General features: G+C 38.3%; 1 protein-coding gene across 4 annotated transcripts in view; it reads left to right on the top strand.

The window, feature by feature from the left end:
- MIGA1 (mitoguardin 1) overlaps positions 1-21,899 on the top strand; it is a 92,197-nt gene extending 70,298 nt beyond the window's left edge. For all 4 annotated transcript variants that reach the window (XM_054479979.2, XM_054479987.2, XM_063653892.1 and 1 more), the window contains exons 9-16: positions 3,527-3,645; positions 3,901-3,973; positions 4,628-4,714; positions 5,817-5,915; positions 8,499-8,633; positions 10,941-10,994; positions 15,361-15,477; positions 17,203-21,899. In XM_054479979.2, the coding sequence (XP_054335954.1) occupies positions 3,527-3,645; positions 3,901-3,973; positions 4,628-4,714; positions 5,817-5,915; positions 8,499-8,633; positions 10,941-10,994; positions 15,361-15,477; positions 17,203-17,421 (903 nt within the window). In that variant the 3' untranslated portion in view covers positions 17,422-21,899. The remainder of the gene's footprint in view (positions 1-3,526; positions 3,646-3,900; positions 3,974-4,627; positions 4,715-5,816; positions 5,916-8,498; positions 8,634-10,940; positions 10,995-15,360; positions 15,478-17,202) is intronic.
- The last annotated feature ends 3,565 nt before the right edge of the window (positions 21,900-25,464 follow it).

The raw sequence follows: 25,464 nt of genomic DNA, 5'->3' as shown, positions 1-25,464 counted from the left end.
TTGTTTCTAATTCTGTGAAGAATGATCGTGGTATCCTGATGGGGATTGCATTGAATTTGTAGATTGCTTTTGGCAGTATGGTCATTTTCGCAATATAAATTCTACCCATCCATGAGCATGGGATGTGTTGCCATTTGTTTGGGTCATCTCTGATTTCTTTCAGCAGCGTTTTGTAGTTTTCCTTGGAGAGGTCTTTGGACTCCTTGGTTAGGTATATTCCTAAGTATTTTATTTTATTTTTTTGTAGCTGTTGTAAAAGGGGTTGAGTTCTTGATTTGAGTCTCTGCTTGGTCGCTGTTGGTGTATAGAAGAGCTACTGATTTGTGTACATTAATCTTGTATCTGGAAACTGCTGAATTCTTTTATCAGTTCTAGGAGCTTTCTAGACAACTTCTTAGGGTTTTCAAGGTAAACAATCATATTGTCAGCAAACAGTGACAGTTTGACTTCCTCTTTACTGACTTGGATGCCCTTTATTTCTTTCTCCTGTCTTATTGCTCTAGCTAGGACTTCCAGTACTATGTTGAAGAGGAGTGGTGAGAGTGGGCATCCTTGTCTTGTTCCCATTCTCAGAGGGAATGCTTTCAACTTTTCCCCATTCAGTATTATGTTGGCTGTGGGTTTGTCTTAGATGGCTTTCATTACACTAAGGTATGTCCCTTGTATGCCGATTTTGCTGAGAGTTCTAATTATAGAGGGATGCTGGATTTTGTCAAATGCTTTTTCTGCATCTATTGAGGTGATCGTGTGATTTTTGTTTTTAATTCTGTTTATGTGGTGTGTCACATTCATTGACTCACATATGTTAAACCATCCCTGCATCCCTGGTATGAAACCCACTTGATCATGGTGGGTTATCTTTTTGATATGTTGTTGGATTCAGTTAGCTAGTGTTTCGTTAAGGATTTTAGCATCTATGTTCATCAAGGATATCGGTCTGTAGTTTTGTTTTTTGCTTATGTCGTTTCCTGGTTTTGGTATTAGGGTGATGCTGAATTAGGCAGGGTTCCTTCTATCTTGTGGAGTAATATCAAAAGGATTGGTATCAATTCTTCTTTGAATGTCTGATAGAATTCTCCTGTGAATCCGTCTGGTTCTGCACTTTTTTTTATCAGTAATTTTTAAATTACCATTTCAGTCTTGCTGCTTGTTATTGGTCTGATCAAGGTATCTAATTCTTCCTGATTTAAGATGGGAAGGTTGTATTTTTCCAGGAATTTATCCATATCTTCTAGGTTTTCTAGTTTATGTGCGTAAAGGTGTTCGTAGTAACCTTGAATGATCTTTTGTATTTCAGTGGTATCAGTTGTAATATTTCCTGTTTCTTAGTGAGGTTATTGGGATTTTCTCTCTTCTTTTCTTGGTTAATCTTGCTAAAGGTCTATCAATTTTATTTATCTTTTCAAAGAGCCAGCTTTTTGTTTCATTCATCTTTTGTATTTTTTTTTTGTTTCAATTTCATTTAGTTCTGCTCTGATCTTGGTTATTTCCTTTCTTCTTCTGGGTTTGGGTTTGGTTTGTTCTTGTTTGTCTAGCTGCTTGAGGTATGACCTTAGATTGTCTGTTTGTGCTCTTTCTGACTTTTTGATGTAGGCGTTTAGGGCTATGAACTTTCCTCTTAGTACCACCTTAGCTGTATCCCAGAGGTTTTGATAGGTTGTGTCATTTTTGTCATTCAGTTCGAAGAATTTTTAAATTTCCATTGTGCTTTTGTTTTTGACCCAGTGCTCATTCAGGAGCAGGTTATTTGATTTCCATGTATTTGCATGGTTTTGAAAGTCGTTTTTGGAGTTGATTTCCAGTTTTATTCCACTGTGGTCTGAGAGAGTGCTTGACATAATTTCAGTTTTTAGTATTGAAATGTGAGGTACCATTACATTCATTGTGCTCTTTGTTGCCTGTGTACTTTGTTTTTTTTTTTTGTTTTTGCTTTGTAACTTGTATTGTATTGTATTGTATTTATGTATTTATTTTGTGACGGAGTTTCGCTCTTGTTGCCCAGGCTGGTCTTGAACTCCTGACCTCAGGTGATCTGCCCACCTCAGCCTCCCAAAGTACTGGAAAGTGCTGGGATTACGGGTGTGAGCCACTGCATCTGGCCCCCCCTAATTTTTTTAATTAGAGGATATGGTGGTGCGTACCTGTAGCCCCAGCTACTCAGGAGGCTGAGGCAGGAGGATCACTTGAGCCCAGGAGTTTGAGGCTGCAGAGTTATGATTGTGCCACTGCACTACAGCTTGGGTGACAGAGCGAGATCCTGTCTCTTCCAAACAAAACACTCTAGAAGTTTTCTAGAAGTTTTCTGGGCTGTTTTTTTTTTTTTTTTTTTTTTTTACTTAGCTGGCTACTCTATAGTGTTTGCAATTGTTTTTTAATGAACTATCAGAAGATTGGAATTTCATATGTAGAGTTGTTATGCTAGCCAAAAGCATGACTGTCTTTCACTTATACAAAAGTTAATCAAAGCTACATACAAGGAAATATGTCTTAGAATAGCAACATTGAGCTTATTTTTTTGTTTTTGTACTAAGTTTTGCTTCATTATAATCATAGGTTATAATACTTGTAAGTAATCTATGGATGATAAAATTCTCCTCCTCTTTTTAAAAAATGCTTCCTCAGTTGTTCTTTTTGGTGAACTATAAGATACAGTATTGCTGGCCAGACACGGTGGCTGACGCCTGAATGCCAGCACTTTGGGAGGCTGAGGTAGGTGGATCGCTAGAGGCCAGTTCAAGACCAGTCTGGCCAACATGGCAAAACCCCATCTCTCCTAAAAATACAAAAATTAGCTGGGTGTGGTGGCGCGTGCCTGTAATCCCAACTACTCTGGAGGCTGAGGCAGGAGAATCGCTTGAACCTGGGTGATGGAGGCTGCATTGAGCCAAGATCCTGCCACTGTACTCCAGCCTGGGTGACAGTGAGACCCTGTCTCAAAAAAAAAAAGATACAGTATTGGTTTTCTGTACGTTCTGTGGATTTAAGTAATTGGATTCAGAATGAACTAAGCTTGTTAAAAGTTTTACTCTTTTTAACAACTCAATTTTGAAATAAAATAAATTCAGATTTTATTAGCTATAAAATCCTATTGAATGGTTTTTATGGTTTAATCTAATTTATTGTATTTTGATGTTAGCAAAATCCTATTTTCTTTCTTTTATAGTTTATCTTCTTATATCAGTGTATTCTGCTTTTTGGTTTTCTGGGTTTTTGTTTTGTTTTGTTTTTGAGACAGGTCTGGCTTTGCCAGCTAGGCTGGAGTGCAGTGATACAATCACAGCTCACTACAACTTCAACCTCCTGTGCTCACGTGATCTTCCCACCTCAACCTCCTGGGTAGCTAGGACCACAGGTGCATGCCTCCACACCTGACTAATTTTTTTAGATTTTTGTAGAGACAGGGTCTCCATGTTACCCAGGCTGGTTTCAAACTTCTGGGTTCAAACGATCCTCCCAAAGTGTTGCAATTACAGGCATGAGCCACTGCACCTAGCCTGTATTCTGTTCTAACCCACCGTGCTCTTAGCTTGCAGAACACAGAGAAGTAAGGCATACCTACAGCCTGGAGTCCCTTTGTCACTGCCCGTTTTACGAGGAAGCCATGCATTTAGTTGAAGAAGGAAAAATTTACTCCAGAGTACTGAGGTACCATTTCAGATTTGTTTATGTTTATGAAGGATATTAAGGTGTTTGTGTGGTACTTATTAAAAATGTTTATGAGAATAGGAGAAAATATGTTTTTAGGTCCAAGTAAAGAAAAAATTATTTTACATGTTCTGTCAGTATTGAAAAAACATGTTTTATATAAGGTCCTGAGGTTAAGCCTTGTTTGAATCCAAATTTATAGTAGGCTTGATCTTGAATGTAGTTTAACAATTGTCTCCCCTGTTTATTACATAGAACTGAAATGTTGGAGTGCCTAGGAGACAGTGATTTTCTTGCCAAACTTCACTGTATTCGACAGGCTTTTCAGGTATTTTTTTAACGTTAAGTGACTTCACCCAGCCACTCATCCCCACCCTCATGCTGTAGAGTCCAGTGCAAATAAACAGGACAGCTCTGTGCTCTTGATTATCCCTATTCCTAATGACAAATATAAAGTCCACTAAACTTATTTTTCCTCCCTGCTACTTGCCTTCATTTGTTTCCGTATTTCATTATCCTCTTCCACGGCTTCCCAGGCCCACCAGACTTTGTCAAAACAGGATATTTTGATACTTCAGGAGCGTAAAAATGGCTGCTTAAAATAAAAACCCTCTTTCTTATTAATTACTGTGTATTTGAGATTTAATTTCAGTCAATTATAAAATTGATTTTCTAAAAAGAAAATAACAAGAATATATTTGTTTTCTTATGTTTTGGGGCTACAGGAAATTTATTTAAGACTGTAATATGATTTTGAACAGAATTTAAATTTAAATTTTACTCCCTTTAATCTTTTTTTGACTATAGGTTTCAAGAGTTCTTTTTATTTTAGTAAATTAGGACTTTCTCTGTGAGCTGCCTGTTGAAATAGCACCACATGCAATGCATTAACTGTTTTAGGATTATTTGTGCTATTAAGTTGAATGTCCATTCACATTCATTATAGGTCTCTTTTTTTCTTTGGGGATGAATATTTTTTCAGGTAATTCTTTCAGAATCGGCTAACAGGATATTCCTCGCTGAGAGTGGAAGGAAAATTTTATCAGCTTTAATTGTGAAAGCACGAAAGGTAAACTTGTTCTGTTGGCAAGATTTTTACCATTTACAAAAGTTGTTTTTACCCTTTGAACTGAAGATTAAGATATTAAATTTTTGATAGAAAAAGTTTTTGTGGATAGTTGAAAAGGGCATTAAGTTATGCTCGGGTTGAACTATGTATAAAGTCCACACTATTTCAACCAAGTTGTTTCTCATAAATTATTTCCAATTTGCCATAAACTCTGTAAATATCATGGTGAGAATTATCATTAGATCTGCTGCTATAACCATCACTATTATTGTCACTGATGCCTCCTCTTTTATTACCTCAATCTTGTTCAGGAAGAGGGTTACAGGAAATAGCGTAGGTCTCAGAAATCTGGAATACAAATTGAACTGCCTCATCTTCATGTAGTTGAATGAGGCAGAAGCAATGACAAGAACTTCATTCAGACTGTAAGGAACCACCTTACTTTATGTAAGGTTTGTCCAGATGATGAGAAAACAAAACAAGCCTTCCTTGAGCCATTTGCACACCTAGTTTTCAGACTCAATCCCTTTGAACTTTAATTCTTTCATTTATATAATAGAATTATATTTATATTACCTCATTTCAGAGGGTTTTTAGGATGATTAAATAAATGATAAATGGGAAAGCAACTTAAAGAAAAAAGTGTTAAGTAGTGTAAAGTGCTAAGTATATGTAAGGTGATACTAACTATTAATACATGCAATTCCCAATGTAAGTCTTGTGTTGCTTTCTTGGCTTTCTCATGACAGATAAACTCAGTGATTTGAACTAGGCTTCCTCCAAAAGAAGCAGAACTGCAACAAAAGCCTCACATAATGTCTGCTATAACCAAATTTTCATTTTAAGGACTGACCAAAATAGGCATACATATTTGAGTAATAAATAGTTTGCTTGTGACATTTTACTGACATTCTTTATCTTGGCTTCTGCAAAATGTTGCAACAGCAAAGTAGTAAACCAGATAAATTTGGTATACCTTTAAAATGTATTTTAGTTCAGTTACCTAGTAGAATTAAGATCTACCAGACTTATTTGAAGAGTAACTTTCTTTGTAGCTTGTTATAAAGTTGAGTTTAGGGTTAAAATGTGTTTTCTTCTTCAGAATCCAAAGAAGTTTGAAGATGTTTTTGATGAAATGATCTATTTTTTAGAGCAGACCGATCACTGGGGTAGTACTGAAATGGAACTTGCTGCTAGAGGGGTAAATTAAAATTTTTTGTGATATTTATTTTTCTTAGTTATTTGCATGTAATTTTATATGAGTTGAGACTTCTGTTTCATTGTCCTTGTTAAATAAAGTAAAGCCAATTGTATGGTTGTGGGACATCTTTTTTTCTGACGAAGTCATAAACCACACTCCTTGTACATTGGGGCAGTAGTTGTAAATTGTTTTCTAAGAAGCCTTTTTTGCTGTTGTTGGCTCCTTGCTTCCTTCCCTCCTGTGCTCCTTCCCTTGTTCCCTCTCTTCCTTCTCTCCAAAAGTCATTGGCAGGCCCCTAGCAGGGCAGGAATGGTGGCCTATGCAAGGACAGCTTTGGGTAGTACAACAGCAGCAGCTCAGTAGGGCTGGGGAATTGGCTGTATACACAGGACTGAGCAAATAAGTATACTGAGAAAAATCAGAGCCAGCTTTTCCCTGTGAGAGAAGGGAGGTATAAAACGCTGGGATTGGAATTGGAGCTGTCAGTGTGAGTTCACAGTTTATAATGTATATGTAGATACAGATATAGAAATAAATATAGGTCCGGGCATGGTGGTTCATGCCTGTCATCCCAGCACTTTAGGAGGCTGAGGCGGGCGGATCACCTGAGGTCAGGAGTTTGAGACCAACCTAGCCAACATGGCAAAATCTCGTCTCTACTGAAATACAAAAATTAGCCAGGTGTAGTGGCTCACGCCTGTAATCCCAACTACTCGGGAGGCCAAGGAACGAGAATTGCTGGAACCTGGGAGGGGGAGGTGGCAGTGAGCCAAGATCGTGCCACTGTATTTCAGCCTGGGTGACAGAACGAGACTCTGTCTCAAAAAATATATAGATACAGATATCGGTCAGGCATGGTGGCTCACGCCTGTAATCCCAGCACTTTGGGAGGCTGAGGCGGGCAGATCACCTGAGGTCAGGAGTTCGAGACCAACCTAGCCAACATGGCAAAACCTCGTCTCTACTGAAAATACAAAAATTAGCCAGGTGTAGTGGCTCACGCCTGTAATCCCAACTACTCGGGAGGCCAAGGAACGAGAATTGCTGGAACCTGGGAGGTGGAGGTGGCAGTGAGCCAAGATTGCGCCACTGTACTCCAGCCTAGATGACAGAACGAGACTCTGTCTCAAAAAATATATAGATATAGATATCAGTCAGGCATGGTGGCTCACGCCTGTAATCCCAGCACTTTGGGAGGCTGAGACGGGCAGATCGTGAGGTCAGGAGTTTAAGACCAGCCTGACCAACATGGTGAAACTTGTCTCTACTAAAAATACAAAAATTAGCCAGGCATGGAGCGCATGCCTGTAATCCCAGCCTGGGTGACAGAGCGAGACTCCGTCTCAAAAAAAAAAAAAAAAAAAAGGAATGAAACCCCAGCACTTTGGGAGGCCGAGGTAGGCAGATCACTTGAGGCCAGGAGTTTGAGATCAGCCAGGCCAACGTGGTGAAACCCTGTCTCCGCTAAAAATACAAAAATTAGCCAGGCATGGTGGTGCATGCCTGTAATCCCAGCTACTCAGGAGGGTGAAGCAAGAGAATCACTTGAACCCAGGAGGTGGAGGCTGCAGTAAGCCGAGATCGTGCCAGTGCACTCCAGCCTGGGTGACAGAGCAAGACTCTGTCTCAGAAGCAAAAAAAAAAAAAAAAAAAAGAGTGAGTTTACAAGCAGCTGAAAGGCCTTCTAGTCAGAGAAAACAGTGGATACGACAAATACATGAAGACTTAATTTTTCCTTTTCTAGTGTTCCCTTATTCAGGAAATGGAATCGGTATCCATTTACTTCTGCAGGCCAGCAACCTGAGTCTCATCCTTCACCTCTCCCTGATCCTCACCCATTTTATCATATTCATCTCTAAGTTTGTCAGTTTTAACTCCTAAATATCTTTCAGTTTCTTCGACTTTTCTCTCTTTCTGTCACCCCTCTTGGCCTGAGTACCTGTTGTCTTTTCTCTGGGCTACGTCAGTAGTCTTTATATTTCCCGATTCCCTGCTCACTCCTTTCCTCTCTGCATTCATTCTTTCCCCTGTTTCATTCTCCACATTTCTGCCAAAATGATACAGCACACTATATTTTTTCCTTTATTGTGCTTCACACAGTTCATAATTGGATATTTGCAGGATTATTTTGTTGCTGTTTTCCCCACTATACTCTAGGCTTCTAATTTGCTTACTCTAGAAGTTTGAGCACTTGGTACAACCTGTAGTATGTAAAGTGTGTATGAATGAATGAAAGAGCAAGATGTTCATGATCTGGTGGGGAAGACAGGCACATATACCAGTAACTAAATAACAAGGCAGAATGAGCATCCTGGATGTTATAATAGAAGCATGAACAAAGGACTCCTAGAATAGAGAGGAGGAGAAATTATTTTCACTTGAGATCTAGGAAGGAGCAGCGATAATGTGAATTCGTAATTTCTAGTGGTGAGCTTTCATATTTATCTCTCCTTTTATTTTTTATTTTTGAATAAGCTGATTAAAAAAAAAACCCTGCTGTTATAAAACCGTAAAGCCCTGGCTCAGATTTTATTTCAGCTGTATGTAATAATAATTTCTGTTTCAACTCATAATTTAATGCAGGTGAAAAATCTAAATTTTTATGATGTTGTTCTGGATTTTATATTAATGGATTCCTTTGAAGATTTGGAAAACCCACCCACATCCATACAGAATGTAGTAAATAATCGATGGCTAAACTCATCCTTCAAAGAAACAGTAAGTGGTGGTTTACCTTTCTCAGCCTTTTAAGTTTGATTAAAAAGTGAGGCTGGGCGCAGTAGCTCACGGCTGTAATCCCAGCACTTTGGGAGGCCGAGGCGGGCGGATCACCTGAGGTCAGGAGTTTGAGACCAGCCTGGTTAACATGGTGAAACCCCATCTCTACTAAAAATACAAAAAAAAAATTAGCTGGGCATGGTGGCGGGCACCTGTAATCCCAGCTACTCGGGAGGCTGAGGCAGGAGAATTGCTTGAACCCTGGAGGCGGAGGTTGCAGTGAGCCGAGATTGAGCCATTGCACTCCAGCCTGGGCAACAAAAGCAAAACTCCGTCTCATTAAAAAAAAAAAAAAAGTGGTTGGCCAGGCACGGTCACTCACGCCTATAATCTCAGCACTTTGGGAGGCCGAGGCAGGTGGATCATTTGAGGTCAGGAGTTCAAGACCAGCCTGGCCAACATGGTGAAAGGCTGTCTCTTCTAAAAATACAAAAATTAGCTGGGTATGGTGGTGGGCACCTGTAATCCCAGCTACTCGGGAAGCTGAGGTGTAATAATCGCTTGAACCCAGGAGGGAGAGGTTGCAGTAAGCCGAGATCATTCCGCTGCACTCCAGCCTGGACAACAAGAGTGCAACTCTATCTCAAAAAAAAAAAGTCAAAACTGGGTAGATTGGTAAGATTTACATATACATCTGTCTGTGAAATAATGTATGGAAACTGAGCTCATCCTTTGATATTCAGCTCAGGCATATACGGTATAACATCTTCAGATGAAATTCTCTTTTCAGCTTCTGTTGTTTTTTGTTCTCAAACCTGTTTGACATTGGTTTTTGTTGGGCTTCAAGAGTGCACCTGGAAGCAAAGTAGGGTGGATATATTTTATGATGCAATTTGGATACCTTTAAAAAAATGTTCCAGTTGGCAATTTCACAATTATTTTGGAACTTACTGATATTAAACTTAAAAGCATTTTAAATAAATTCATTTTTCCTCAATTAAGTATGTTTTAATAATAAAAGGTACATGTTCTCCGTTTCTGTAACTGATTTGGTAAAGTGACCTTGATCAAAGCTGGGTCATGCCAGAGTAGGGTCAGATTTTTCTTTTTTTTTTTTTTTTTTTCCTTCCTGGAATCACCTCCAAGGGTCAGATTTCTTTAGGATCCAGTGGATGCTTTTGTCCTGTCACGGTTGTATTTCCTAGTTCTTTATTTGGATCAAACTGTTAGCTCTATTCACAAATATTCCAATAGTACTGTTCTTGAAAAAAAAATTACTTTAGGCCAGGTGCAGTGGCTCATGCCTGTAATCCCAGCACTTTGGAAGGCCGAAGCAGGCGATTACTTGAGCTCAGGAGTTTGAGACCAGCCTGGGCAACATAGTGACACCTTGTCTCTATAAAAAAAAATACAAAAATTTGCCAGGTGCAGTGGTGTGTGCCTCTGGTTTCAGTGACTCAGGAGGCTGAGGTGGGAGGTTCACTTGAGCCTTGGAGGCGGAGGTTGCAGTGAACCGAGATCACTCCTTTGCACTTCAGCCTAGGCAATGGGAATGAAACCCTGTCTCAAAAAAAAGAAGAAAAATTACTTTATTATTACACATAGAATATTTATTTGTGTATGTGAATTCTATATACACATATTTTCACTTTTTTCCCTTAAGGAACAGAACTTTAAAACTCTGAAAATTGAATCTCCTTTGTTCCAGAGTGCAGTCTTTTTCCTTTAGTGGCTTTGTGTTTAATTTTTTAAATATTATTTTACTTTTTTTTTTTTGCCCTTACAACATACAACTTTGCTCATGATTTAAAAATTTATAAAAATGAAATAACTTTTCATTAATATTTTCAAACAATGTGAGGACCCTGACTAGTTTTGTTTTTTGTTTGTTTGTTTGTTTTGAGACCAAGTCTCGCTCTGTCGCCAGGCTGGAGTGCAGTGGCGCGATCTCTGTTTACTGCAACCTCCGCCTCCCAGGTTCAAGCAATTCTCCTGCCTCAGCCTCCCGAGTGTCTGGGTCTACAGGGGTGCACCACCATGCCCAGCTAATTTTCTTTTGCATTTTTAGTAGAGATGGGGTTTCACCATCTTGGCCAGGATGGTCTCCATCTCTTGAACTTGTGATCCACCCGCCTCGGCCTCCCAAAGTGCTGGGATTACAGATGTGAGCCACTGTGCCCGGCTGACTAGTTCTTATTAGTAATGAACGTATTAAACATTTTAGACCCATAAACTTTGAATTTCTAATAAAAATGGAAATGTTTATATAGCTGTATATAAATCTTTCTTTTCTCTGCATGTATTTAGGCTGTGGCTTCAAGTTGTTGGTCGGTGCTGAAACAGAAAAGACAACAGATGAAGGTAAAATTCATTATGTCCTGAATTCCTTTGTTAAATCATTTAAGGATTCTGTCAAAGAAGCTTCTGAGTCACTTCTCCAGTGGGAATTGGCAGTTGTAGGAGGGGTAGATGAGTGACTTACTGGTAGTGGGTTGGCTTCTTTTTTGAAGGCCTTCTTTCTCATCCTTAGTATTGAGGCATGCATGGTATTTCAGCTAACTGGGAGAGGGGTTTCGAGTTGGAAACAGCTCTGATAAGTTTTAGGTTTTTGTTTTTTCTCTTAATCATATTAATTTTTTTTTTTTTTGAGTCAGTCTGTCTCTGTTGTCCAGGCTGGAGTGCGGTGGCGTGATCCTGGCTCACTGCAGTCTTCGCTTCCCGGGTTCAAGCGATTCTTCTGCCTCAGCTTCCCAAGTAGCTGGGACTGTAGGTGCCCGCCACCACACCCGGCTAATTTTTGTATTTTTAGTAGAGACGGGGTTTCACCATGTTGGCCAGGCTGGTCTCAAACTCCTGACCTCAGGTGATCTGCTTGCCTCGGCCTCCCAAAGTGCTGGGATTACAGGCGTGAGCCACTGCACCTGGCCAGTATTTTTTTACAGTTCTTTAATATAGTGGATTCCACTTCATTTAATCCAATTAAGAAATAAAGATCTGATTCTAATAGCTGCTTTATTCAATTTGGAGCGCCTACAAATAAAAAGTCTCAGAGTTTATATCCTGCCTCCACGCCTCACATCCTGTAACCCGTCTTACCTGCTAAGCATTGTTTTTCTCATACACTCCTAGTAGTAAAGGGCAAGGACTCTCGAGTGAGACTACTGGGTTCAAATGCCACATACTAGCTATGTGACCTTAGGCAAGTTGCTTACCCTCTCTATGCCTCAGTTTCCTTATCTCTAAAAATAGAATAGTAATAGTATCTACCTCATAGTGTTTTGTTTTGTTTTAGAGATAGGGTCTTGCTCTGTCATTCAGGCTGGAGTGCCGTGGCATGATCATAGCTCACTGCGGCCTCTATAACACCTGGGCTAAAGCAATCTTCCTGCCTCATCCTCCCTGAGTTGCTAGGACTACAGGTGCACACCACCATGCCTGGCTGATTTTTTATTTTTTTGTACAGATGAGGTCTTGCTGTGTTGCCCAGGCTGGCCTCAAACTCCTGGCCTCAAGTGATCTTCCAGTCTGGGCCTCCCAAAGTGTTGGGATTACAGGCGTGAGCCACTGTGCCTAGCCCTCATAGGATTTCTTGAAGATTCAATGTGAAGTGCTTAGAACAGTGCTTGGCATAGTGCATTAAGCACGTATTGACTATTACAACATTATTGTTTGCCCAAGGACCTATAGTATTTTATCATATCCATATTTTCCAATCTTATAACTTTGAGACAGTATTGCCAGTTGCAGTGATTTTAAAGTATAGTCCTCACAGCATCTTTAGAATGTGCTGGTAGGAATAATTCTGGAGCCCCTGTATTTGAATAATTCTTATTTTAAATGATTCCAGAGACCCATATTTTAAGCAGGTTTCCTTAATGATGATGATGAACTCTAACGTTAGGACTAGGAACAGACTTGTATACGTGGGTTTGATTCTCACACTAGCTAGCATGATTACAGTAAGTTACTGACCATCAGCTGACCCTCAGTTTTCCCATTTGCAAAATGGTGTTAATGCCTACTTAATAGGACTGCAGTAAGGATGAAAGCGATGATATCAACAAGCTTAATTTAAACATTAAACATTTAAAGAGTTTAGTAAGTGGTAGTTATAATAATAATGATATATTATTAACATGTCTAACTTTATTTTTCTACTTCTTAGAATAAATATTGTACTTTTTTTTCCTTTTTGAGATGGAGTCTCACTCTGTCGCCCAGGCTGGAGTGCAATGGAACGATCTCAGCTCACTACAACCTCTGCCTCCCAGGTTCAAGCGATTCTTCTGCCTCAGCCTTTCAAGTAGCTGGGATTACAGGCGCTCGCCACCATGCCCGGCTAATTTGTGTATTTTTGGCAGAGATGGGGTTTCATCATGTTGCCCAGGCTAGTCTCAAACTCCCAGCTTTAAGTCATCCACCTGCCTTGGCCTCCCAAAGTGCTGGAATTTCAGGCCTGAGCCACTGCGCCCAACTTATAACTTTCTATATCCATAGATACCTATATGTCTCACCTCTTGGGAACTACTTCCTATACCTGAAATGCCAGATTTCCTCTGTACTTAAATAAATCTTACCCATAATTGAGCTCAGCTCACATTATTCCTTGCTGAAGTTTATCTAGTCTGCTTCAGCCCACACTAAGTTCCCACTTGTCTGAACTCATAATACACTTCAAGTCTGTATGGTATTTAGAACTTTACTATATGTAGAACATACTTTTTGGCCCTCACTAACTAGCTGTGTGTGAATTAGGGCAGTTTATTTAACCCCTCTCCAATATCACTTTTCACATGTTTAAAATGATATTAACATGACATACTTTTGAAGGAATGTTTCAGTAAATTAAATAGAAACTAGCACATTTTCTAGAATATAATGAGTACTCATTAAATAGTAACTGCTGCTATCTTATATTTTAAAAATGAGGTTTAGGCTCGGCATAGTGGCTTTTGCATGTAATCCTAGCACTTTGGGAGGCCAAAGAGGGTGGATCACCTGAGGTCAGGAGTTCGAGACCAGCCTAGCCAACATGGCGAAACCCTGTCTCTACTAAAAATTCAAAAATTAGCTGGGCATGGTGGTGCACGCTTGTAATCCCAGCTGCTTGGGAGGCTGAGGCAGGAGAATTGCTTGAACCTGGGAGGCAGAGGTTGCAGTGAGCCAAGATGGTGCCACTGCACTCCAGCCTGGGCGACAGAGTGAGACTCCGTCTCAGAAAAAAAAAAAAAAAGAAAATGAGGTTTAGAAGATTGTCTTGGAGACTGTAAAATAGAAAATAACTTCCCCCCCAGGAGACAGAATCTTAAGGTGTAGTTTTCTGTAGTCAGTGCTGTATAACAAATCCCACAGTGTGTTATTTAACAAGGGAAATTCAAAAAGTTATTATAAATATAAACTTAGAGTTTCCTAAAACACAGCTATATGAACTAATACTTCACAGGAAGAGGAAATTACACAATTAAATGCTTAGATAATATAGGGTTCCTTAATTAAAAGATAGGATTCTAGTAAGAGTAATTTAGCTTAATCATTTTACTAGTTGTGTTTTTTTTTGGTCAGTTAATATAATTAAGTGATTGAGTTGGGCTTTTAAATAGCTAAAACTATGATAGTCTTAATAATCATAAAACTTATACAACTAAGGAACACTGTAGCATTCTTGTTGTTGCTTGGTTGCAAAGCTAATATGATTGCCCTTTTTTTTTTGAGACAGAGTCTTACTTTGTCACCCAGGCTGGAGTACAGTGGCATTATCTTGGCTCACTGCACCCTCCAACTCCTGGGCTCAAATGATCCTCCCACCTCAGCCTCCTGAGTAGCTGGGACTATAGGTACACACCACCACGCCTGGCTAACTTTCGTATTTTTTGTAGAGACAAGGTTTCACCATGTTGCCCAGGCTGGTCTTGAACTCCTAAGGGTCAAGTGATCCACCTGCCTTGGCCTCCCAAAAGTGTTGGGATTATAGGCATGAGCCACCATGCCTGGCCGGATTGCTTTTTATGAAGCATTTTTATGAGGTAAAAACAACTTTTAAGGGCGGGGTGTGACAGCTCACACCTGTAATACCAGCACTCTGGGAGGCAAAGTAGGGAGGATTGCTTGAGCCCAGGAGTTCAAGACCAGCCTGAATAACATAGTGAGACCTGTTTCTACTAAAAATAGAAAAAATTAGCCAGGAGGGGTGGCGTGCACGTGTGGTTCCAGCTACCTGGAATTTTGAGGTGGGAGGATCACTCAAGCTTGGGAAGTTGAGGCTGCAGTGAGCCATGACTGCACCAGTGCACTTCACCCTGGGCTACAGAGTGAGACCCTGTCTCAAAAAAACAAACAACAAATATAGAAATGTGTCTCAGCACATATGAAACTATTGGCTAGGATATGAAATCTACATAAAACATTCTATGACTCTAAAGGTTACTTGTAACCTTATTAACTTTCTTAATAGCATGGCTCATGACTGACTCTTGGTTTGCCCTCAAAAAGAGCTAGTCATGAGCCCTGCACTGTAGTGCGTGCCTGTAGTCCCCACTGCTCAGGAAGCTAAAGCCGGGGGATTGCTTGAGGCCAGGAGTTTGAGGTATTGCTAGACTCTGGTTCTAAAAAAACACATTTTCTTAAACTCCCACTGGTCATGTAATGAACAGCAACTTCAGTTTCTGTACTAGAGAAAGCAAATAACAAGAAGGTAGAAATAACTTGATTCTCCTTTACTTCCCAACAGATCCCAGATGGATTTTTTGCCCATTTTTATGCCATTTGTGAACACATCAGTCCTGTCCTAGCCTGGGGCTTTTTGGGTCCTAGAAATTCTCTCTATGATTTATGTTGCTTTTTTAAGGTATGTTCAGTCATTGAATCATTTCTCTTTTTTTTCTAAATCAAAAAGGAGATACGGTTTTATTCTGTTTTGTTTTGCTTTTATAGAAGAACAAATGTTATTTAAGAGTAAAGTTATAAAAGTCACCTAAATTCAGCATTTAAATGCCAGTGTTAAATATTTTTGGCATTTTATAATACCACTATTATTATAATGGACCAGTATTTTATAGATTTGGTGCTTTATTCTGGAGTAGACTCAGCATATCCATTCACCTTATCAATTCCCTAATGCAAGGGATACATGGTCTTGCATGGTGTTGCCATGTGACAGTCAAATCAATGTAGATAGTTGGTTCTTCATACGTGGACACTTTTGAAACTTACAAACAATATCCACCTTTATTGCACATGTGGTAATATAGAATAAGTTGTGGTTAAAGGTGAAATGAATGATAAAATCCAAGTTGTGAGAAATGAAATGGGAGTTTAACGTTATCTCCCAATGTCAGCAGTTTTAGTTTGCCAAAATACAAGTTATAGCTCCTTATAGAATTTTCTGGCTGGCAAAGTGACAAGGAAAGTCTCGCTATGTAATAGTCTTGAGTTTAGGCTGCATTTCAAGGAGCAAATAAAAGTAAACATAATTGAGTATGAATTTGAAAGTTTGGATGTTTTACTATACCATTCATTTTTTAAAATTATGTTTATGTGCTGTCAAGGTAATATTTTTATAAATGGTTTAGAAAATGTGTATTTTACTGTCATTCAGAACACATTGATTTTTGTAGTTTACTTGACCACCCAAATGTAAGGTATGTGTTTTAGGGGTTGGGAATTAAGTCTGTCATCAGTGAGCATTCTGACTTGGGGCAAATCATTCTTTGATGTTCCTTTTCTTTATCTATAAAACGAGGGAGCCTAACAGGTTGATTGCTAATGACCCTTTCAGATATAAAATCCAGTGAATCAATGAAGTGTGTCTTCTTAGTACTTAATAACGTTTGGAAGATATGTTATTAAGAAAGAAGATAGAAATTAAATATTCCTGTTTTTCGCTCTTTGAAATTACTTTTTTTCTATTATGGTGACATAACAGCTGAGACTTAATACTTATTAGTATACAGTTTGCTTACAGTGAGTTTCAGTGTATATAATAACTTACTGAAATGAAATAGCCTTCAGGATCTACCACTGATTTGAGACCTGAAATGTTCTTTATTTTTCATGTACCTTAAGGGTTTTTCTTGTACAAAAAAAAAAGCACATTTAAAATTATAATGTATTATTTTATTATTATTTATTTAAAACTATTACTGGAAATAGTTTATTCTTCTGTCTTAGAGTAGAGGCAATGCTCAAAGGTCACATTGAAGAGAAAGGACTATAACCCCTTACGTTTAAACAGTGCTTTAGAGTTTACAGGCACTTCTTATAGATTATCTTTTTTAAAATGTTTCCCCACCTTTTCATGGTATCACATAGGTTATATTTTTTGATCATCATGTCATCCCTGAGTAGTAAGTAGGATGGGTGGTATTAGCCCTATTTCACTGAAAAAGAAAATGAGCCCCAAAAAAGGAAAGGTTAAATCACTTGGGCAAGGTCCCTTTTCTAATGAGATATGAAACTAGCACTGGAAGTCAGGTCTTCTGAGTCCTGATTCAGTGCTCATTATAATATTAGAAGCTTTTTCAATGTAACATGATTTTGGTCTAATAAATGCCAATTTATGTTCATTTTCCAGAATCAAGTTCTTTTATTTCTCAAAGACATTTTTGACTTTGAGAAGGTGCGCTATTCAAGTACAGAGACTTTAGCTGAAGACCTCATGCAGTTACTCATTCGCCGCACTGAGCTTTTAATGGCCTATCTTGAAGCAGATGCCCTGAGGCATACAAGTAGCTGTCTAAGCAGTCATGGTCATGTTATGTCCACTGGGCTACTGGAAGCCAAAGTACAATAAGTACCATAAGAATCATACAATTTGAGTGTGCTATGAAATATTTTAAGGTAACTATTGATTTTGTAATATATATTACAAAATTAACAGAATTGGTGCATGTGGATTCAGGGAGGAAAAAAAAAATCTACTAAAAAATGAGCAACTGTACTGTATTTATACAGAAGTTCTGTCATTGAATTCCTGTGTAGTGTAGTCATAGTGGCTTTTTGCATTCATTAGGTAATAATCGAAGTCGTGAAATGTATATTTTACAGAAATATTGCTTGAATTGAAGCCAATATTTGGGAGTTAATTGGTTTGTCTTCTTGAAGCTGTCATTCTCAAAAGCTCTGTTTTTATGCTTTGCACCTTTAAAATGTACACTTTAGTCAAGGTCTTTGTGGCCCACACATGCAAGAATATATTACTTCTAATGTCAATATATTTAACTTTGCCTAGAAACATATTTTTAATTATAAAGTTATTCATTTGTTTAATCAAGTTTAGGCAGTAATGATGTTTAATATCTACTGCATACATTATTGCTTGTTCATTTGCTTATGTATTTGAATCAAAGAAATTGTAATCACTGAATATTGTTATAGAACATTTAAATGGGCCACTTGCAGTGGCTCATGCCTGTAATACTTTGGGAGGCTGAGGCATGAGGACAGTTTGAAGCCAGAAGGTTGAGACTAGCCTGAACAACATAAGGAGATGCCTGTCTCTACAAAAACATAAAAATAAATTAGCTGGTATCAAGCAGAGTTCCATGAAAATATTTAAATTTTTTTAAAAAATAAAAATAGGCTGGGTGTGGTAGTTCATGCCTGTAATCCTAGCACTTTGGGAGGCCAAGGTGGGCGGATCACCTGAGGTCAGGTGTTCGAGACCAGCCTCACCAATATGGTGAAACCCCATCTCTACTAAAAATGCAAAAATTAGCCAGGCGTGATGGCGGGCGCCTGTAGTCCCAGCTACTCGGGAGGTTGAGACAGGAGTATTGCCTGAACCCAGGAAGTGGAGGTTGCAGTGAGCTGAGATCGCACCACTGCACTCCAGCCTGGGCAACAAAGTGAGACTCCGTCTCAAAAAATAAATTAATTAAATTAAATTAATTAGTTGGGTGTGGTGGCATGTGTCTGTGGTCCCAGCTACTTGGGAGGCTGAGGTGGGAGGATCACTTGAGTCCAGAAGGTCAAGGCTGTCATGAGCCGTGATTGCATCACTGCACTCCAGCCTGGGCGACAGAGCAAGACCCTATCTCAGAAGTGAATAAATAAAACAAATAAAGCATTTAAATGAATTGACATTGAGAAATTGACAATTTACAAATTTGTATTAACTGTAGTTTCCAAAATATGTTACTGTTGGTCCTGTAAGTTACAAAGAGACTGAAGAACTTTCTTTTTATACATTAGAGCATTTTCCCCTGGAATGAGTATTGATTAAAAAGATAGCATTTATTAATTAATAAAAGCAATTTAAAATTTAGTGTTATTTGAAGACTGTTAACATCTGAAGGTATGAAACTTGGTACAGTAAAATAATTTCTCCTTTCTCCTTCCTTTTAGTTATTCCCACAGAAAACTCAGCCCAGTGGGAATTTGTCACATTATGCCCATGTTTTTAAAATGTTCATATTTTGAATCTTATTGACATTTTAAAGAAGGGTTTTTTCCTCCCTTGAATGTAAAACAAAAATATTTTTAATGATGTGGAAGTATATATTTCATGTTCATTATGATACATCTACAAACGAATGAATTGTGTTTATGGGTGGAGTTCTTCTATAAGAGTATATTAAATGCTTTCAGAGTTATATTAATTTTGTTTCTAAATAATATACCACTTATTTGGAGTGGCTAACTCAGTATGTAAGTAGATTAGATTTGTTGATTTTTGTCCCTAAAACGGGCTTTATTCATTTTAGGAGTGAGTTGCACAAAAGGACCTAAAATGCATTGTTTTTTTCCTTCTTTTAAGAGATGGGGTCTCGCTCTATTGCCCAGGCTGGAGTGCAGCGTGCTATCATACATAGCTCACTGCAGTCTCCAACTCCTCATACCAGAGGCATGTGTCACCATGTCTTACTCCTAAAATGCGTTTTTAAAAAGTGAATTTTTAGATTAAAGTGCCTAGTTTCTGATTAATAAATAGAAGATGAAAAAAGTAGGGGGGAAAGCATAATCTTTTAAGATTTGTAATTTTCTGTATGTGCCACATTTGTGTAAATTAACTACAAAATATGGAATTCAGGATCACGCTGTTTTGCATGTACTTTATAGGTTGTATAGCATGAAACATACAAATTATCACTGTTCTTTAGTATATAGCTCCTTGCCTTTTCTTACATAGATGCTTAATTTAACAATTACCTATTTATAATTCTTATTATTGATGGGAATATGATTAGAAGTACCAAAACTAAAAATTCCATTATGTACTGTTTACTTTTTATTTAATATTACGTTTTTACCTTGTTGCAGTATCTTTAGTCTTGAATGATACACACACATATGTGTGCGTGCACATGCATTTCATTACCATGTGGACAAGACAGTTATTGCTTATATTAATTTACCCATTTGAGGGCTAAGTGTTTTAAGCTGTGGTTTTATAAGCAAAGCTGTAAGTAAATGTAATTTATTTTAGAAAGATATTATTTGAAATCAATTTTGAAGAATTGCACTATTTGATAATGCTGCTACTACATGAGATAACTCTGGGGAATTAATTTTATAAGATAAGGTGAATGGCTTTCTAGAAGGTGTTGCTTTTTGTTTTGTTTTTCTTTTTTACATTTCATCTTAGAAAAAGTTGCTTATATTTAGCAGGTTGGTTTGTCAAATTCAGTGTTTGAGTTTGTTTCTGGTCAGTTCAGTAGCTGCTACTTTAGCAAGATGTGGCCTTTCACAAAAGAGGTAAGAGTGACCAAATAGAATTTTAGGACAATAAGTATAGGAAAAATCTCTTTATTGTAAGAGAAGAAACTTGAACTTTTTAAAGGAAATGTCCTCTTGAAAAGAACATTTCTGACTGCATGCAGAAGGGTACTTAAGACATATATAACAGGCCAGGAGCAGTGGCCCACGCCTGTAATCCCAGCACTTTGGGAGGCCCAGGTGGGCAGATAACCTGAGGTCAGGAGTTTGAGACCAGCCTGACCAACATGGCAAAACCCCATCTCTACTAAAAATACAAAATTAGCCGGGTATGGTGGCGCATGCCTGTAATCCCAGCTACTCGAGAGACTGAGGCAGGAGAATCGCTTGAACCCGGGAGGCGGAGGTTGCAGTTAGCCAAGATCATGCCATTGCACTCCAGCCTGGGCAACAAGAGTGAAACTCTGTCTCAAAAAAAAAAAAAAAAAAAAAGACATATATAACGGTTTCCATTTGCCTTAAAATTGGGTTAAATAGCAAAAGCAATGTTTTTAAAAATGATTAGTTTAGAGCCTTTTAGGGTAAACCCTGTTTAAACACTTAATCATGGAATTGCCCTTGCCACCATGAGCTCTACCATCCACTTCCATATATAAATTATAAGAGGGACTTCAATTAAGTCAGTCCTGAGAAAATATCCTTTTTTCTAGAAGAAAGAAGATAAATTTTGAGGCAATTTACATTTGGTATTTCTTTTAATTTCATTTTTTGTATTTTGATTTCTCTACATTTTTGTTCAACTAAAAGAGTGCTTATTTCTTCTTGAAGGTTAACATTATGTTTATTAAGTATCAAAGTGGAATTATCTTTTAAAAAAGAAGAGAAGTTTTCCATACTGTCACAGTAAGCTCCAAAGAACTTTGTCTTTCTCATAAAGTAATATTCTTTATTTGCATCCATTTACTATGATTCCGTTAATTTGTTGAATTAAATGCCTTTATAAAAATATTTACAAATGTTTTCTTGCCTTAAAATGTAACATTTTCTACTTAAATTTAATTTCCAAGAGAGTGATTATTTGCATTACAAAGGAATTCTTAATAATTCCTGTAAGCCTAGGAAACAGGAATGCCAAAGTAACATTTAATGTACTTCTCTATAACTTTTCATAATCAGAAATTTTAAATTATGTTTATATAACCCATTTACTTTTATTTTAATGTGAATATATATTCAGAAATTATTTGATGTAAATTTCAAAATGATTATAGGAATTAAGCTGAATTCTAATTTTTTTTGCTTAGATTAAGAAATATGTATGTGAAATTTAAGAATTTATATAATCTGTGATTAGTGGAAATAAGAACTTCCCTACTTTGTTCCTAATGAGTATATTATGTTATTGTTTTGTTTAGTTTGTGAACAACCATGTATTAGCTTTACTTAGCTGATATCAGTAAATGTTTCTGTTTCCTAAATGTAAGGACTGTACTCATTAATTTGTGTAAAAGTAAAACACTACAGTAGCAGAAAAAATTGCACTGGCTCTTTCGCCAAAATAAGCACTGTAACATGGATGTATTACTATTACTGCCAAATAAAAAAGTGATGGTACGTCTTGCTGATGTACTGAATATTTTAAACAATGTTAATATATAATTATGAAGTCACACTTGTCTCATCAGACCCTGTATGAGAATATTCAGTCTCCATAAGACCCATATATATGGCATAGAGAACAGGACAACTGCAGAAGCATTATAATCAAATATAAAACTTTATCATTAAAATAAAAAATAAAAGGCTGGGTGCGGTGGCTCATGCCTGTAATCCCAGCACTTTAGGAGGCCGAGGCGGGTGGATCATCTGAGGTCAGGAGTTCGAGACCAGCCTGGCCAACATGGTGAAACCCCGTCTCTACTAAAAATACAAAAATTATGTGGGCATGGTGGTGGGCACCTGTAATCCCAGCTACTCGGGAGGCTGAGGCAGGAGAATCGCTTGAACCTGGGAGGCAGAGGTTGCAGTGAGCCAAGATCGCACCATTGCACTCCAGCCTGGGCAACAAGAGCGAAACTCTGTCTCAAAAAAATAAATAAAATAAAAAATGAAAACAAAGATTAAAAATTTACTGTTTCTCCATGTACTGATGTGGGGAAAAAGACAGTTTTGTGATGAATAAAGTGAAAATACTTGTGTTTTAAAGTGTTTGGATGATAATGCCATCAAGCATAATATAAACTTATCGTACTGATGTATATGCATCATTTCTATTCATATATGACCTGAACCTCCCTTCTCATCAGTTCTTCAAAAGGCTTCAGATATATGGCCGGGTGCAGTGGCTCATGCCTGTAATCCCAGCACTTTGGGAGGCCGAGCAAGGCAGATCACTTGAGGTCAGGAGTTAGAGACAAGTCTGGCCAACATGGCGAAACCCTGTCCCTATTAAAAATACAAAAATTAGCCAGGCGTGGTGGTGCACACCTGTAATCCCAGGTTCTTGGAAGGCTGAGGCAGGAGAATTGCTTGAACCCAGGAGGTGGAGGTTGTAGTGAGCTGAGATCACGCCACTGCACTCCAGCCTGGGCAACAGAGTGAGACTCAGTCTCAAAACCAAAAAAGAAAAGGGTTCAGATATATTTAGTCAAGGAGAGGGATGCCACCTGGATACCACCATAGTCACCAGATGGAAGTCGCCTGGATATGAAAACATATTCTTAGTTTGAGACTTTTAACAAATAGGTTTATTTTAGAATAATTATGTATGCTATAGATAAATGTATATAGTTATATTTTTAGAATTATTAAACATATAAAGTGAAATATATTGATAAGAAAACCATATAAACATGAGTAGAATCTTTCCTTAGCTAGGATACAGGGTTGGAGTGCAATGGGAAACTAGAGCAGCATCTCATTCTCATTTTCTGTTTTGTCATTATCTGCCATACTCTGTTGTCTCATGCATCTTCTTTGATCCCACTATCTGAACTTAATGTTTTGCACTTTAAACATCTCTCTCTGAATTCTTATGTGTATTTAAAATGCTTCTCTGCAAACATCTTAGTGCCCTGTTGTTAGACTTTATAGGGCTTTGCTGGAAATCTTTATAAATCACTTTGTTAATCTTTCTAAACTAACTGTTCTTATGCTGCTTTTGACTTCTGGTTTTTTCTGCAGTGTTTCTTCCTATGCCCTGTATTCTCTGATACTTTATCATGCCACTTCTTCCCCCTTGATCTCTTTCTCTTCTTATGCTACTGACATCTTTGATCAGGCTGCACAAACTCTTCTGTCTGCTAAGCTTCTTTCTTTGGCTTTTTCTGTATCTGAACAGTGAAAACTCTAACCTTCATCATCTGGGCAGGGAAGGACTGTATTCTACTACAGAGAAGAAAAACAGCCTTCCTTCTATGATACTTTTTATTCTTAAAAGCCACAGCAAAGCAACTGGTACATCAAATATGTCTTTTATGTGTGTCACAGAAGCCTTTCACAAAGTACATTTATATTTAGGAAATTACAGAACTTTTATAATTTGCTATGTTTGAAATGATACCATAGTACTTGAATATAGAGAAGCACTTTGAATTAGAAAGCACTTGAAATATATGACTTCCTGAACTTTGCTAATTCTTATTTAATAATAACTCTGTGTGAGAATAGTCCCAGGGGCCAGGTGCGGTGGCTCACGGCGTGTAATCCCAGCACTTTGGGAGGCTGAGGCGGGTGGATTGCCTGAGCTCAGGAGTTCGCGACCAGCCTGGGCAACACGGTGAAACCCCATCTCCACTAAAATACAAAAAATGAGCCGGGCGTGGCATCGCGTGCCTGTAATCTCAGCTACTCGGGAGGCTGAGGCAGGAGAATTGCTTGAACCTGGGAGGCAGAGGTTGCAGTGAGCTGAGATCACGCCATTGCACTTCAGCCTGGGCAACAGAGCGAGAATCCATCTTAAAAAAAAAAAAAAAGAAAAAAGAAGAATGGCCCTTTTTACAAAATTCCTTGTAAAAAGAATTTTACAAAGGACCAATAAAATAATGTGGTAGAAGATGAAGATGGATAATAAATGTTAAAGCAATTATATTCACAATCTGTTACAATACGACAAATTATCCCAAAATTTTAGCAGCTTGAAACAACAAACATGATCTTACACAATTTATGAGGGCTGGGAATTCAGGAATGGCTTAGTCTGGTGGTTCTCTCCTGAAGTTGCAGTCATCTGAAGGCCTGATTGGGGCTGGAAGACTCACTTCTAAGGTTTTCTCATTCACATGTCTGTTGTCAGGAGGCCTCAGTCCCTTGCCATTGGCAAGAGACCTTAGTTCCTACCAGCTAGACCTCTCAGCTGCCTGAGTGTCTTTTAAGACATGACAGCTGGCCAGGCATGGTGGCTCATGCCTGTAATCCCAGCACTTTGGGAGGCTGAGGCAGGAGGAATGTTTGAGCCCGTAAGTGTGAAACCAGCCGGGGCCACATAATGAGACCCTATCTCTACAGAAAAAAAAAAAAAAAAAAAAAAAAAAAAAAGACATGGCAGCTGGCTTCTTCCCAGATAAATAATACAAGAAATAGCAAGGTAAAAGACACAATGTCTTTTATAACCTAGATGTGGAAGTGTTGCCACTTCTGCAATTGACAACACAGACCAACGCTGACACAATGTGGGAGGGGATTACACAGGATGCGAGTACCAAGAGGTGGAACATTTGGGGTTGTCTTGGTGGCTGGATACCATGGCAGGGAATCATAATAAATTATACATAATGATGTAGACAAATTACTTTTTTTTTTTTAGAGACAAGGTTTTTCTCTCTCTCTTACCCAGGCTGGAGTGCAGTGGTTCTCACTGCAACTTTTAACTCCTGGGCTCAAGTGATTCTCTTGCCTCAGCCTCCTGAGTAGCTGGGGCTACAGCCACATGCCACCACACCTGGCTTATTTTTATTGTTTAGTAGAGAGAAGGTCTTGGTATGTTTCCCAAGCTGGTCTTGAACTCCTGTCCTCAAGTGATCCTCCCACCTCAGCCTCCCAAAGTTCTGGGATTACAGGCTTGAGCTACCATGCCTGGTTGACATTTTAATGTTAAATGAATGAATGTACATTCTTTGGCCAATCTTTTGATACAGTATCAAGGCCTTTAGTTGGGAGTATGGATTCACTCGATATTTCA

This window comes from Pongo pygmaeus, chromosome 1 (genome assembly GCF_028885625.2).
Source record: "Pongo pygmaeus isolate AG05252 chromosome 1, NHGRI_mPonPyg2-v2.0_pri, whole genome shotgun sequence".
Classification (NCBI taxonomy): domain Eukaryota; kingdom Metazoa; phylum Chordata; class Mammalia; order Primates; family Hominidae; genus Pongo; species Pongo pygmaeus.
Note: the sequence above shows the minus strand (reverse complement) of the source record. Positions and strands in the feature narration are given on the sequence as shown.